We start from the raw sequence: 16,755 nt of genomic DNA, 5'->3' as shown, positions 1-16,755 counted from the left end.
AAAGAGTGTTAGATATACAAAAATAAATTAAGACTGAATTACGTTGTTAAGTATACACAAATGTCTTAGTAAATTTAGGAATTAGAATGAGCTAAAACAGAACTCAATATAGTGAACTAGTGAATTAGAACTCAGTGTAGTGATGGAATTTGTGTGAATCATCACAAAACCAGAATAGTTACAAAGTTATTATTACTTAGCGTAGTAAATCAGACAAAATAAAAGGAAATTTTTCAAGTTTTACTAAATAAGGTCATTTCACTCATTTAAAATCTCCTCTTCACTTGGATGTGCCCTTCTCCACATTAGCTGAACGAAGTGAGAAGTCTGTAGAAGAAGTAACTTTGACTTTCTAACCACGTTGCTTCTTGGCAAGAAAAATGTTAGAAATTTAAAATGCATATTTTTCTGCCTCTTACTGGGAGAGACCATATGTTAAATAGTGTAAGAAAGTGATGCCAAGAGATGTACATAGATTTTGGGCCTTGGTGGATACTGTTAATGTTTTATTTAAATAAATTCCTTTTAAACTAATGATGATTTATTACTTATTTGCCCTGTTTGTGTGCTGTTTCTTATCTCTTAGTGGATTGCTTCTGAGTTCTGTAGAACTTTAAAATTACTTTTACTTTTTTTTGATGTCTGATCTGCTGCATAGTGTAAGTTTTTTAGATTCTAGGCATCCTCAATTTGAGCTCTTTAGAACTTAAAAAATCATTTCTACTTATTTTTTACAATAACTTTTGTCTTGGTCTTCTGTAAAGACACTAGAAATGAGAATCCTGACTCCACAATAAGCATTGATTCTTTTTTCCAGCTACTGCTGGTTAATAGTTGGATTTCTCATTCTTAATACCCTTAAGTTTTGGACACCTCTCTGTCTCCCAGGCTGTGTAACAGAGACATGATGATAGTTTGCTTTTTGAGACTGTTGCGTGGAGCATGAATATACGTCTTTGCATGCAGCTTCTGAGCAGACGACTGAATTGGCAAAGGAAGAAGAAATGTTTTGAGACTTGCAGAATATTTTTTTTCCTTTTATTTCAATTCAGTGTTGCAGCTCTTACTGAAATTACAGATGACAATTTTTGCCATCTTTTTTCAGAGTTGAGTCATGCATATTTGTTCTCTGGAGCCTTAATAGTTACGCAGAAGCTCTTTAAAATAGTTCTTACTGGGGTGCCTCTTGAAGTTTCTTGTTTTCCTGCAGGTTAATACCCATAAAAAAGAAAAAGCCGTATTTTAATAAAACCTTCAAATATTCTGGGAAAGACAATAGTTAATATGTTATTCTGTTGAGCTTAAAGTTTCTTCTGGAAATTGATCCACAGAAGTTAGTTAAGAAAAGAAATTAGTAGTTTTAATCTCTTGAAAAGTTTCTACCAAATTTTGCCTTTCCTTGCATCTCCTCTTCATTAAAATCTGGGTTTTAGTTTGGTGTGGGGTGTTTTTGTTTCTCCTGAAATATGGTGTAAAGAATAAAATGGCACATGTCAGTCACTTGAAGTTTTATCAAGTTTAGAAAAATAGATAAAATGGCTCTATATAAGTGTTGGAAAGAAATGAACCATTGGTGGTGACAGAATTTTTCACTCTATTTATATGAGTCTACAGTATTAACTCAGGGTAATAACAAGTACCAAGTAATCTTCAGCTGTAAGTGTGCTTTAAGGAAATTGAGGAAATTTCCATTTTACCTGTAACTTATTTGCCTTTCAGTTGGAACAAAATGTATCTTCTACACTGCTACATGAAACCGTAAGATTATTTAAATACTTGAAAAATCCTGTCTCCGATGACTTTCCCTTATTTGTTAGGAAGGGAAACAACCATTCTAGGTGACAACCAGACTTGTTACAATCTTTTTAAAATGATACAATCAATTTTTTTTTCCCCAGAATGGTAAATTCCACGATACTATTCAGTCAGTAATGCAGATATATTTGATGTGCAAGTGGTTTCTTTAATGATTGTCATTAAAAATTTAGATGTTATATGCATAAAATGTGACCATGAAAATGAAGGAATTTTACAATTCTCAGACTTTATGTGAGTATACAGTAGAGTGACACTGGTGGTTTTAATGGTTGGTTTTTTTGTTTTGTTGCAGTCGAAATCAGCTTTCTTCTTTGCCAGCTTGCCTCTGTGGTCTTCCTTTAAAAGTCTTAATTGCAAGTAACAATAAGCTAGGTTCCCTTCCAGAAGAGATAGGTCAGCTAAAACAGTTAATGGAACTGGTATGTTACTGGTCTATTTTTTTATTTTTTATTTTGACTTTGTTTGTGTTTAACTAGAAACAGTAAAATTTGCTTTGCAAGTATGTTTGAACAAATGCAGGTTCAAATACTATAATACTATAATGCAGATTGAGAAATTAATTTTTAACCTTCTCAAGTTGGGTAGTAACACAATTACATTCCTTTATGTTCTTCAGCACCGTTCTAAACAATATCACTGTGCTCGATTCAGTCAAAACTCAGCTTCCAAGTTCATCATCTTTAGCAGTTACACTTGCTGCCAGCAGTGGCTCCCTGTTTTGCTCTATCAAGTTCATAGTTCTGGCATCAGGCTCTGCTGTATCCCTCTCTGCAGCACCCTCCCCTTCTGCTTCCTTGCTCTCTGTTATAGCTGTCTGCTATCACAGTGCATTCTACTAGTGATACTGGTCTTACCAGCCTATTTTAATTTTATTTCACTGTGCTTGTCATGCAACCTTACTTTCCTGGAACACTCATGTAAAGAGATTTACAAAGCTGTCCACATGACTACTGGTCCTGCAAGAAGTAGATTATCTACAGTTATCTAGTAAATGAGAATCTGAAAATGCAGATTTTTTTTTAACCTTATCTTAATTCAATTGCACATGCTTTTTTTATGTTTGTATGTTGAAAAGTATATAAGAGAATGCTTCTCTTTTCTTCCTCTTTTGTATATTGTAGGCTGAGACTGCAATCCCTATGACATATGCATTATGTCATCTGATTATTTCTGTTCGCCTGGACCTCTTAAGATACAAATTGACAAATAAATTACATTTTGACACTGCTAATTTATGCAGAGTAAAACGATACTGACCTTTCTTCCAACTATTGATATCTCCAGTGACAGCATTTATCTTACAAAACTTTTCGGTATTTGAAAGTGCCTACTTATTGTATTTTTATTTCTATAACAGTGATTTGTCTACTAAATTGTGTTACAGAAATTGAGCTGACTTTTCTTTAGGCCCCAGTCCTGCTATTGGTTCTTCATATGTGGAGTGAAGTGGTAGCTCTGGGGCATTTGTCCTTTTAGTATTCCTTTTTGTACAGCATCCTGCGGTATCAGGCTTCTATTATTTACTGATCTGGCTATTGATGAGGATGGGGAATGGTAGTTACCTTTTACTTTCTTGGTTATACCTGAACTAAAGACTACCAATTTTGTTCTGTTTGGTGAGCACTATTATATTAGAAAAATTTTTTTGCGTGTATGTGATGTGTTTAAATAGATTACTGAAATTATTTTTATTTCATTAACCTTAAAAAAAAAGTGTTAATATAACATTATTTCTGTTGTGCTTAAAATATATTCAAGAAAACATTATGGTTCCAGTTTTATGTATAATCAAAGTTGAACAGTGTTTAACGCATCCTAATTTAGGGGATAGGATGACTAAATAGAAAATAAACATCAGTTGGAGCCTTTTAGCTCTTGATTGCTTCTAGTTTAAATGTAGCCTAGCTTAGAGGTAGGGGTCTCATGCAAAAGACTTCGACTGATTCTGTCTGGTCAAAATCACCTGTTTTATTTGTGTTAACTGAGGACTGTGGTAATATTTTCATTAAAGAGCTTCTGAAGTGCTTTCATGTCTAATTTCTTCCCCAATTTCAAGCTTAAACCCTCCCAGTATGGTCAGCTAGTATTGCTGACGCTGGAAGTGTTTCATTTGTCAGTAAGAGTTTGTACATAGCTTAATGGTAGCCCCTCTCCTTATTTCAGCATATTGAAAAGTTAAAACCTAAAAGGTTGAAAAGCAATATAGATTGTACTCGGATGAAATAGGGTTTGTTTGGGTTCTTTAAAAAAAAAAAATCATATGTTTGCCTTCTGGAATACTGGTTTTGCATATTCCTTTCCAGTTACAGTGTAATTTCAGTATTACTCTGTCATGAAGAAAACAACAATTCCTGCTCTAAAAATATTTCAAATGAGAGGCTATAGTAACGTGTCAATTTGGTAGCCTAGAAGAATTATGAAAGCTCACAAAGGTCTTTGTGATTCGAAGGGAGAGAGAGGGAAGTTTTTGTTAAATTGAGTGTGATTCTGTTCAGATGACCTGATTACTTGGTTTGATGCCACTATGAGTACCTGGTACATTTCCAGTGAAATTAGTTGCATTATTTAGCTGGAAATAACTAAACTGTGATGTATTGGCAGAAGCAAATAGTGGTAGGATTGAGAGTCGGGATCTGTATTGGCATATATAATACTATGTAGTTTAGGTGACAAGGTGATCATTGTTCTAAACTGAATAAAAAGAAAAAAAAAAGATTAAGTCATACTGCAGTTGCAGTACCAAACATTCAGCTGTGTGAGAGCAATGCCAGCCTGAATAGCATGTGGCCTCCAAGCAACACCATCATCCAGATGGCGGACAGGACCTCTTGTTGTTTGGGTACATCCACGGTGCTGGTGCTGAGCTGGCCCAGGAGATCGGTCCTGAGAGGTGACAAATGCCACGTGGCTGCATGCAGTTCTTGTATTACCAGGACTTTGACAAGCATCCTCAGGTTCCCACAGTTTTTCACAGACCACGTGCAGTAAAATCTGTGTGCACACAGTAAATGAAATTTTTTTTGTTATCCAACTTTTGAAACAAATTTTACTTCTGTAGTCACTCTAGAATGATATAAGCATAGTTTGCTGCAATTAGATCTTTCCAACAAAGTATTTTTTTCCTGCTCTCTTCTAAAATGGAGTAGTTCTTTTTCTATCATATATATATATATAAATTTCGTACTTGTGGCATAGAATAACTTAGTACATGCAATAAATTTTCAGGTATTCTTTTGAATTAGGGTTCTGGGTTATATAGATCTGACAGCTATCTTACAAGCATCAAAATAACATACAACTTATTCTCCCTGCAGGATATATTACAATTATTTGCAAAATTTGATTGGGAAACGTATTTGCAGCTGCATAACTCACTCATACCTCTACTGTTAGCCAGGAGAATGAGTGGAAAACTGCTGTGGTGATAACTTGAAATATACTTTCCATTGAAGAAAAGTAATTGGGCAGAGATTGCTCAGTAATCATACCCAGAACTATCAGTTGTACAGTAAAATTCTGTTTTCCATCCTATCAGGCAGTATTGTACTTCTGCCTTCTCCATCTGTGCAATGATCTTATGCTGAAAGCCTTGAAATCTTTCAGCTGGGTTTAGGTATCTCATGTATCTAACCTGGGCCAGCAGACTCACAAAGTGAGACCTTAGCAGCCTTCTGCTGCCTGAAAGCATACATGTGCCTCATGCACCATGTAGCTTCTTTTTACCTTTCTGTATGGCTGGTATGTTACAAGCTCTGACAGAATTCGTGTGCTTTTTAGTAGTAACAGCTCGGTCAGGAGTCCCAAGTTTTTAAATGGATGTGAGGAGGAAGTTTACCTCAGTTTGGATGGTTTGGATAAACTCCTGTGTTTGTGTCAATAAATATGTTAATATGGAACCAGAGTACTGTATTGGCTTTTCTGTTTGTTATGCTGAATTTGTTGTTTTAAGACCATTTAAACTTTACCATAAACAAAAGCAAAATGTTGATAATTTTAATTTTATTTCATGCCATTGAGTTTCATGCTACAGAAATTCATGTTGAATTTAAATATGCCTTATGTTTCTCTGATCTTGAAAAATTGTGTTATCGTGGCAAAACATGGCATAACTGATGAGTACAAAATAAAATTAATGCAGGAAGACTGATCTTCAGCAAGCACTAGGCCCTTGGAGGGGCTTGCACTTCAGTTGGCTGCATATGTCCATTAAGTGAAGTTCCAAACAGCTAGTTGTTTAGTTCCTTTAAAAAATACTAGCTTGAAAACCATAGGCATTTGCCTTTGATAGTATTGCTTCCCTTACTGCCAAAGTAATGGGAGAGATAAACACTGTCTCTGTCACATACACACTCATGAAGTCTAATAATAGTCAAGAGCGTAAGTGTAACTAGAAATAATGCTACAGGTCTTTGTTTTCCATGGCTATTCAGAAAGTAATAAAAAAAAAGTTGGACCGCAGTGTTTAGCAGGATAAAGGATACTACTGTCTCTAGAGATCTGGTGAATGCTGACATGCTTTCATAACAGATCAGTCTTACTGAGGATGTTTTTAAAAGGTTGTAAGTGGACTTTGGTTTTGAGGCTACACACTGCCAGGATTTTTTTTTTTTTCACTTCCTTTAAAATTCTTTGTCTCTGTCCCTGACTTGTTCTGATGTGTGCACATGAGTGCACTTGGTCTAGAGTTTCTCTGCCACAAGGTGACTTTAAATTCCGTGCTCTAAAAATTGAGTGTCTAATTATGAGGTTGTTTAAAGGCTGTAAATTAAAAATAGGACAGTAAAATGTCAAAAATAAATGATCTGGGAACAGCGCAATTAATCATACTTTGTGGCAACTTGGGCAAAAGATGCACTTATTAACTGAGGTTTTTAATTTCCTTGTCTAAAAGCTAAAATAATTTCCTGCCTGTGTTTTGACAAGGAAGGAAGCTTTGACAGCAGTGAGATTCTGTTACAAGAAGAAAGCTCTCTGATACAACAAGTGACATTGTCAGATCATGTTTTGCTTCTACTACAGTTTTTTGTTTTTAGGCTTGAAGATAGAGAGTTATTGTAACACTTTTGACTAGTATTAAAGCAACTATCTTCAAAGAGATGACCTGGAAATCTCTGATTTCTAGAAATTTTGTAGACTCCCCAATACTGTATAATGCATTTGAAACAATCGAGAGTAGGAGTGAACATTCTAAAAGTGTTCCGTTGGCTCTTCAGGAAAATTTGGCATTACCCCACTTAGCTCTCGTGCTATGAAGCAATGCAGAAAGGGAAGCATAACTGGGACATTACTCATACTTACAAGTTGCCTGGGATGTAAGCAGAGGTTTCAATGTCCTTTTGATTTCATATTGAGTACAGACATTTGACAACAAAAATGGTAGCTAGTATCTGAACTCTATCTGGTTTTAGAGTGACTTAATCCAAGAAGTTGATCTCTAGTACACATTTGTAGCAGTTTCTTGTTAGCAATAGTGTTAAAGTGTAATATTTATTATAGTAATGCTACTCTATGTAAACTTGTTACTTAGCATTATGCTGTATAACCAGACCCTGTACTTTCAGCTCAACTTTACAGCAGTTACTCCTTTAGGAATGCTGAAATGAGGATGAGTTCCAGTTTAATCCAGATTATTAAATTAGTTGTATATAGAAATCAAAATCAGACCTACTTAGAACCTGTCTAAGCAGTTATAAGTACTTTTTACAATAATATATTGAATGTCTGTATAATACTAAACAAGACCTGTCCTATTTTATTATGGCCTGCTGTGTGATGTGATAATCAAACGTTTGCCTTTCCTGAGCATCATTACACAACGCTATTGCTATTTTCTCTCTCTCTCTTTTTAAAATTTTGCTTAAGTACCCTTTTCAGAACAAGAACCACCATTTAAAAAAAAGATCCACACACTAGCAGTTTTACATCTTATCCAATCATATTTAGTTATATAATCGTGTTACTGAGTTCTTCATATGAATTAAAGTTAACAAAGGTAGAACATCTTAAGCAAATGGTTTAGAATGTTTCTATAGAAATTAAATGAACTGTCAAAATTAACTTGTTTTCCAAATAAGCATTTGCTCTGGGTTTTAAGTAATGTGTAAACTTTTTCTCATGTATCTAGTTTTGCTTTGTCAATATGAGGCATAGCTGGTTGCATGTTTTCAGGTTAATAAATGTTACAACAGTAATAGCTTATTAGTTAAAATTCCACATCTGTACTATTTACCATTCAGGAGCCAAGTGTTCATTATTTTTATTATTACTATTTTGCTGTAGGATGTCAGTTGTAATGAAATCACAGCTTTGCCACAGCAGATAGGCCAGCTGAAGTCTTTAAGAGAATTGAATGTCAGAAGAAATTACCTCGAAGTTTTACCCCAAGGTAAAAAACAAACAAACAAAAAATCAATCTTAATACCTTTATGGTAGCTCTCCTTATTAGCATTTTGAAAGTATTTTTTAATTATATAAGTAAATACGAATAGAGAGTAGTTATTATTCCATTTGCAGTTATTCCAGTTTTATTCCGTTTGAGTTTGCAGAGTGTAGCATTCAGTGGTATTTGCTAAATAAGTGTATGAGTTTTTTTAATGAATTGTCTTTATGATTCTAGGCATCTTTTAAGTTGCACAAGTACTTACCTGTGAATGCAATATGGAAACTGTCAGCTAAGTTTAAGGAAAAAGAAATATATTTCAAAGGATTTATTTTAAAATTTATTGTCCCTTGTAACAATAACGTAGAACAATAACACTCTTTTCATTTCCCAGTATAGAATGAAGTAAATGTTGTTTTTATTCCTGCCTGAGTTTGTATTTTTCCTGAATGCAAAAGAAGGCTTATGCAGAAATATTTTATCATGGTCAAAATGAAATACAGATATAACACCTTTTCTCTTTTTTATTACTTTTAGAACTAGTACAGCTTCCCTTGGTAAAGTTCGACTTTTCCTGCAATAAAGTGCTTGTCATTCCAATCTGTTTTAGAAAGATGGTGCAGTTACAAGTATTATTGCTTGAGAATAATCCCTTGCAATCTCCACCAGCACAAGTAAGTAACATCTGTAATTTAAATTGTGCTGTAATATTGGGTGGACCATAACAAATTATAGCCTATAAAATGTCACCACCAATTGCAGGCTTCTGAACTTCAGTCATCATATACATTAGTTCTTGATATAAAAATAAGACATAGAAAATAATCCTGTGTTCTGTATATCACTTGAACCAACATGAATCTGGAAGACTTCCATTCTGTTAGATGCCTGTTCGTTTTTGTCATTCTTATCTGCATCTGAAGCTTAATGTTGGAATACATAATTTTGAGAAAGATAAGTGAGAAACTTCCTGGATAAATCTTCTCTCCTTTAATAGGAACCCAGTTCTAGAAGGTTCTACAGTGATTTGCTAGTTAAATGTCATTATTGACTATTTTTGGAAAATAATTTTTCAATTTACAGTTGTATATTGTAATACATATTGTATAATACAATATTGTACGATACAATACATATTGTCATTATTCTTGAGTGAGAAACTAATTTGGATTTTAAGTAGAATACATTCTTCTTTTCTGTCTTACTCTCTGAGGGTATTTATACTAGTACGCACAAATAATGGATTGAGTATTTAAGTAGTTCGTAGTCCTTTTTTTTAAAAAAATGAATAAAATCCATTTTCCTTTATTTCTACTGTGATGATGTGAGTTGGTTTTCAGGGAGTTTTACCCTAAGTGACATTTGGAATAAATTAATTCTTTCATTCTAGTGATAAAGCTAACTTTTTCTTGTCTGACAGATTTGTACAAAGGGCAAGGTGCATATATTCAAGTATCTGACTGTACAGGCCTGTCAGATTAAAACAGCAGACTCCCTGTATCTTAATGCAATAGAACAACAGCATTTGCCACAACCCGTAGAAGAGAGGTATGTATGAGAATCTCACTTAGTCTTTTCATGTAACACCTATAAGAAAGTGAAATAAATGTAACTTTAGTTTCCAGAATTTTGTTTATATGCTGTTTAGAGTGTACTTTATTGAACAGAGATTTGGTTTGCTTTAATATATTTTATTCTAGTGAAATATCTTGAAGAGTTTAGAACAAAATGTTTCTAACAATCAGTTCTGATTAAAGATAGAAGCACATTACGAAAGAGCTTAGAAGTGAACCTAGTTTAAATCTAACCTCTTAGTAGTAGACTACAGGAGTATATTGAAAAGAATTCAGATAGTACTATCATGAGGTGTTGGAACTTTCTTGGAAATCTAACACATTAAATAAGTTTTAAATTCTTACCTTGTTTTGTGATTTATATGTTGTTATACATTCGTCACATAGTTTTTTTCAAGCTTTTTTTTATTCATCCAGAGGCTTATCCATCCAGCAAAGAGAACTGCATGTGTTGAGACCCTTTTAAAGTGGAATGTGCTGATTTGTTAGCAAAACAAAAGACTAAATCTTTAAATGTCTTTCATCAAACTTCTAGGAAATGTCATTTTGTGTTGTGGTTTAAGGACAGGAACTAGATAGAATCAGCTCCTTTCTATGATGAGCTCCATAGCTAACTGGAAGCCAGTCGTTAGCCAGGTTTTTCTTTGCTAACATGGGAAGTATAATATAACCAGTCAGAGAAAGTACAATCATGCCTTATTTTTGGACAAAGTATTTAACAAAAACAAATGTGTAAATAAAAATAGAGAGGATACCGCTAACACCCTGGGGAAAAAAAACCCTCAAGAACTGTTATGAAATCTTCCTTTCAGTCATGTAGATAAGGTTTCAAGCAAATTGTTTTCTTTCATATATGTTTGGAGAAGCTTTTGTGAATTTCTATCAGATAAATGCCAAAGATGGGAATAATCCAGGATGGAGAGTAAGTTTTTCCATTTGGGAAACACCTACTGCTTTTCTGCTTTGCTCTTTTGATATACACGAAAATTGACAGGAATGTCGTGTCCTTTATGACATTTTGGTCATATAGGAGTGTACAGGTTAGGGTAAAGGGATAGTACAGAGTAGGTACCAGTTGGTAACTAACACCCTAATGCTCTATCACATAAAAATTACCAAATTTTTATTGTAAGAGAATAACTTCACACTTCTAAAGAAAAAATATAACCAGTTAGGATTTCCTTAGGCAGTTTCTACACAAAGTCCTTAGTGTTTACTGATAAGAGATAAGTTAAGATTAGAATTAATCGGATAATTGTCTCATTTGAAGACTGATAAAGTTCTTTTTTAAATTGCTATGTTGATCTGAATTGAGAATTACATCTTTCAGTATTGCAAATGAGGGGATAATAAAGCATATTTTAAAAAAAGTAGGTGATGAGAGTATTGCATCTAATAGTATACTTTTAAAATGAGTAGAGGTCACATGAGGTAATGAAACCAGAAGAGAGAGCAGTTGCCACTATTATAGTCATTTTCTTAAAAACCTACATTTCAAAGTCTATTTTAAAACTCCAAAAAGAGGTTTCTGTGTTAATAATTACTTCAAGCCGCAGGGAGATACCAGTTCCTTTTTAATGCATCAATGGTTACAATTAAATCAGTTGACTCCAGTTTGAGTTCAACTAGTTTAGTTGCTTATCCCATACTTAAATGACTTCAGTCGGACTCCTGTTCTACTTAGCTAATAACTGAGCTTTTTTTACCTAGTGTCTACAAAAGCAAGCTTTATAGCAGATTATTTCTGATGTTTTCATTAACCCTTAGGCTAACCAGCCATGCCATCTGATCTGTTGTGCTGTCACCAGATTACAAATTTGTAGATTCTAACCACACTAGGCTATTCCACCCTCTGCCATTAAGACTAGTTGTAATTTTGGTTTGATTTAAGAGAAACCAAGACAGAATTCTAACGGTAAATGCTATAATAGCTTTTTATTGGTTTTTCAACTTTTTTTTTAATTCATATCTAGCATTGATGACATCTTCCCAAGTAAAAAGGACTCAGATTCAGGTGTTGGTAGTGATAATGGTGATAAACGTTTGTCCACTACAGAGGTAAGTTGTTTGAGTTTTGTGTCCAGCTCCCCTTCCAGCACCCATGTTTTGACTGTATTTTAAGTTGGGTAAAAATATGAATACATTTTTAGCCATCAAAACTGTGCAGCCACATCCTTGGCATGAATTTCTCACTAAGAAATGGCTAAAACAAAGATAAAAGTAGGCTGGGCGTTTTATGGGGTTTTTTTGTCTGTACTCCTGGAGAGGGCAGTGAGATACTTGCTTACAAATCATTGACAACCTACCAGTAGTGAAAATTCACTACAGTTTCCAGGCAGTTTACATAATCTAGAGAATGAGGACCAAACCAGAATCCACGTCTGCTGTTTCCAGTGAAGTAAATGTTCTAAGAGATTACACACCTGACTTCTCAAGTGTTTTCTGTCTGACTGATGACTCTTTCCTGTTGGGAAATAACAAGAGTTCAGTGTCCCCATTCCTGGGGTGGTCTGTGCTGTTGTGGTTATGGCAGTTTGCTGTAGCATAGAAACTTCAGAAACTTTGCAGATCTTAATGCAATTACATACTCTGGCGGTTAGGCAATGCTGGAAATAAGCCTTCAGAATTTTTTCTGTACTATGTTGTCTGACAGACCAAAGACAAAGGACTTTCTGAGACTAGCTTTGTCTTAAGCAGTTAGAGCTGACTTTCCTGGAATATTTTTCTGAGGCACTGCTCAGCTGACGAGGGCGTTTAATCTAGTTGGAGTTGAACTGAATAAATAATGATAAATAAGTAAGCAGTAGAACAATGAGCTTCTTGCTACTTAAAATAATTTTGCATTAATTTTTTCATCCTCATCCTTTGAGGAAAAGAGATTCTGTTGCTTTTGAAATAAATGTATATAGAATCAAGCTTAGGTACTGAATTTGTAAATACTAAAAAGCAAATTAGAAATTAATCCACTTACTGATTAGTCTCTTAAATACAGTAACACTAAAAAAAAAACACCGAAAAACCCCACAGGGTTTTCAAAGTGTCTGAGCAAGTTTCTTGCTGGGTGGAAATGAAGCAGTTATTATAGCTGATGTTCTAATGCTTTCCCTCTAGTTGGAAGAGGATGCAGTCCATTCGGAGATGCTTAGAAACTGTTTTGCCATTTTTATGTTTCCTGAAGCCGAGTTAGCACATTAATAAAACTGTTATTCCAGAATTTCCTCTTCAGCTATATATAACAGCTTTAAAAAAATAGATCGTCTTTCCTATAATCAAAATATAGCAATTGGAATGCTGCAATAAATACAATCAACAACAAACCAATATATTTTTAATAGCACAAAGGCTTTTCATATGAAAACTATTTACTCATTCCATCCCTGCCTGACTACTGCTGTACTATTAAGGAAAAAATAGATGCTGAGATCAGTAATCCCAAATGTATTTGGTAGTAAATGTACCACTCTCTTTTCCTTCTGACATGACCTTTAATACCTGTGTTACACGTGAGAATTGTGCAGGAAATACCAGCATGTTGCGAATACAGATTCACATACGTTGTTAATTACTGTCAGAAATCTACATACCAAACACTAAAGCCTATTTTATAGGCTTATATACAGAAGACATATAAACACAAACTACAGTTTAGTCTGAAAGCTAGTGGCTGTTCAGTTTCAGCTCTTCTACAGAAAATACATGACATTTTGCACTTGTATAACTTAAAAACGGTAATTGAAGTGAATCACTTATTTGAATACTAATGTGTTTTTTAGGAAGCTTGCCGACTTGCTTTGGGTCTGTACATAGGAGGAAGTACTCGATGAAAGGAACAATTTATGTATTTGTCGGGCTTGTTGGTAGCGTCATTTAAAGGTTCAATTCTTCAGAGCTATAGTCACCATGGGCATTTCAAGTGAAAGATATCTTGTAGTGTTGGTGTAAAACTGATCACGGCAACTTGAAGGCAAATTCTACTTTAAGGTAGCACACTTATGTTCCGCATCTTTTAGGAATAGTGTAGCATTTTGATTCGTTTTCCACCTACCTTTGGCCTTATTTTATTCCTTAGTTAATATTCACTAGAACAAGAGGGTGCTTGTTAAGATACAGATGGTCTCCCTGCTTTATTACCCATAAGTGACACAGTATTTCTGATTCTTGTATGTCTATTGTCTTCTGTTGCTAGCTGAATAAAAATAAAAATGTGGATGAAGGAAGTGAGGTGCAGTATTTCACCTGTGAAGGAGTAATACTTTCGTATTATCTCAGGCTGCGCTGGGTACTTTCTATTTTATAGTATACAGGCAGGAAACACCTGGAAAATCAATTGCAGAATTCTGTAGGCCCTGAAAGAGAAACAAAGCCTGTTAAAGAATGATTTTCTGTTTCCAAATCAAATGCCTGTGTTTGGTGCTTTTTGGTTTTTTACACCGACCCTACAAAATATTTTCCTAAAAGCTGTGTATGTTACTTTGAGAAAAATCATGCCTGTTTTGGTATTCAGAATTTGTAAAAATGCGTATAAGAACATTTTACTACAAGTAACATTTTAAAATGATAGTTGCAAAATCAGCAAAACTTGCATCTTTGATATAGAATAACTAAATTTAGTGCTTAAATGTCACAAGAAATATAGCCTGAAAGAAAGAGAAGGAGCTTCACTGTAACCTTGATTGTCTGAATGAATTTATACTGTGCATGTCTTTTTTTTTTTTGAAGTTGTTGGATTGTCATTGTTTCAGGTCTAAAAGAACTAGTGACTTTTTTGCTTAGAATATTTGCAGTGTGGTTTGTTTGTTTTCTGTTTGAGATACTAATTTCTTTAATTTTAAAATAGTTTATTTTAAAATCTAAAATTCACTGTAAAAATTGGCAAATGGGAACAGTACTACAATGTTAGTTAATTTGATTATAAAGCTTCATCACTTTTACAATGCTTTATCAAGTCTGTGAACATTCTGTTTAAGCAGAATACAGCCAGTGAAATCATAGCATTAATAACATGCAGTTTATTCATAAAGTGGAACAGTTACGGCGGTCCACATTTACAAAATGTGTTAAATCCAGGGTATTCTTGGCAAATAGTAATAATGACAAAGATACATTCTTTGATACAGTTTTTTAAGAGTAAAGCAGATTTACTCCATCCCTTATCACAAACCTTAGCTTTAGGACTTATACTCCATGTAGGAAACACTTTTATGAACATATAAAGGTAGCAAGAATGGCATAATTCTACTGGAAGGTAATGATGGTGGAATTGAATATCTGATTGTGTGTAACAATCTCCCATTCTGTTGCAGATCTTGTGTTACAGTGACCTGAACTGATGAACAGGGACATACCATTTCCTTAAAAATAGATATTCTTAAAGAATATGGAGCAAACTTATTATAGCAGTTATAATTATGGAATACATGTATGGAATGTGTATTTGCAGAGTAGCGAGTTACAGAAACACAGAGCATCTAAAGTATGAGAGCACCAGTGCGTTTGTTGAGAAATACATTCGCAAGCCTCCGAGAGACTACTGTACTGGTAAACTCTCTAACTCAGGAGAGCAAGAATAGAAACTTGGCCACGTCTGCAATCTGTGGTTTTTGCTGTAGTTCACCTCAGGACAGAATGTAAGCAGGTCCTGCTGCGAGCAGGTCACTGTTGGTCCAGCAGAACAGCAGACCCCTAGCGGCATGGGACAGAAATAAAGGCTAATGCGTCACTGCTTTTCGTTGTGTAGCCACTATCTGTAAAGTCATAGTAGATAAGCTTGTAGATAAAAGTAATGTGTTTTAGTATACCAACTAATATCGCTGAAAATAAAATGAAGTGCATTAGTAAGCACTTGTAATATATACATTTGGTTTTACTTGTTTGAGCTGAAAGCAGCATTTCTCTTATTTCTTCTTAGCCATCTGATGAAGATACTATCAGCTTTAATGTTCCAATGTCAGACATCTTGGAAGAAGATCAGGTTGTAAAGGAAGATTCAGGTCACCATGCTAATTCAAGAAAAGGTTGGAATGTAAAAAAAGTGGAAGTTAAATACAGGGAAATGCTGATGATAATTCCATGTATAAGACTGTAAATTTAGTTTGCAAAAAATCACAGCCCAACAAGCATCAGTCTTTCAGGAGTCTGCAAACATCATCTTTGCAATACCTTATGCATTTTAATTTTTTTGTAATAAATGCCTACCTACCAAAAAAGCTTTGAACACGCACATGTAGTCATGTAAAAAAAAAAAAAATGTGTGTTACATAGAACATTTTTAACTCTACTGAATTGAGGTCCTTATATTCATTTTCCATAGCAATTCCAATGAACTTGTTTACACTTTGTCTCAAGAGTTTATAAGTTCTGATTCTGACTGGGCAAGAAAAGTAAGAGTCTGTTTAAACCATGCACCCCAACCAGTACTATCAATATGTAATAACTTATCAAATGTTACATATAAAAGCAGAGTCTGTTTCTGAGTTGGGCTTGATGCGTATATACAGGTTTGTTAATTGAAGTCAGTGTTTCCTCTGGAAAGAAGTATATCTCTTCTGATTTTGCAAGGTGTGGTTTTATCTGAATGTTATTAAAGTAACGTTTTTCTAAATTACACCTACATACTGATAAAAAATGTTTCTCCAAGGTCTGCACATACTGATGATACATGGCAGGGTGAAGTCAGTGAGTTGCATATGGAAACCACATAGATGGGAGATTGGCCTTTCTCCAGTGTCACATACTAGGATTAAATTAATTTCAGATGAGATACTCATCAGAATTAGGAGAACACAATGTGAAATAGTAAGAGTATTACATCCTGCTTGTTTATTAGCAAACTGGAGAGGGTGAGTTATAGGATCAGACAATTTCAGAGGAGAAAATATTGCTGCCTTGTACCCCTGGAAATAGTATATGTAAGCAAGAGATTGGCATAGGTTCTGAGTAATTTTAGAATAGAATAGAATCATCATAGAATAGAATCATCATCCG

The 16,755-nt window shown here is 34.4% G+C and overlaps 1 protein-coding gene across 1 annotated transcript in view; it reads left to right on the top strand.

Moving 5' to 3' along the window:
* LOC104496866 (leucine-rich repeat and calponin homology domain-containing protein 1-like) overlaps positions 1-15,785 on the top strand; it is a gene marked incomplete at both ends in the record, with an annotated part of 16,650 nt that extends 865 nt beyond the window's left edge. Inside the window, 6 exons of the mRNA XM_010140050.1 lie at positions 2,111-2,237; positions 8,098-8,203; positions 8,735-8,871; positions 9,618-9,745; positions 11,745-11,829; positions 15,680-15,785. Of these exons, the coding sequence (XP_010138352.1) occupies positions 2,111-2,237; positions 8,098-8,203; positions 8,735-8,871; positions 9,618-9,745; positions 11,745-11,829; positions 15,680-15,785 (689 nt within the window). The remainder of the gene's footprint in view (positions 1-2,110; positions 2,238-8,097; positions 8,204-8,734; positions 8,872-9,617; positions 9,746-11,744; positions 11,830-15,679) is intronic.
* Between the last annotated feature and the right edge of the window lie 970 nt (positions 15,786-16,755).

The sequence above is a fragment of the Buceros rhinoceros genome, unplaced genomic scaffold (assembly GCF_000710305.1).
Source record: "Buceros rhinoceros silvestris isolate BGI_N320 unplaced genomic scaffold, ASM71030v1 scaffold447, whole genome shotgun sequence".
NCBI classification, from domain to species: Eukaryota; Metazoa; Chordata; class Aves; order Bucerotiformes; family Bucerotidae; genus Buceros; species Buceros rhinoceros.
This window is presented reverse-complemented; position numbering and strand designations above follow the sequence as displayed.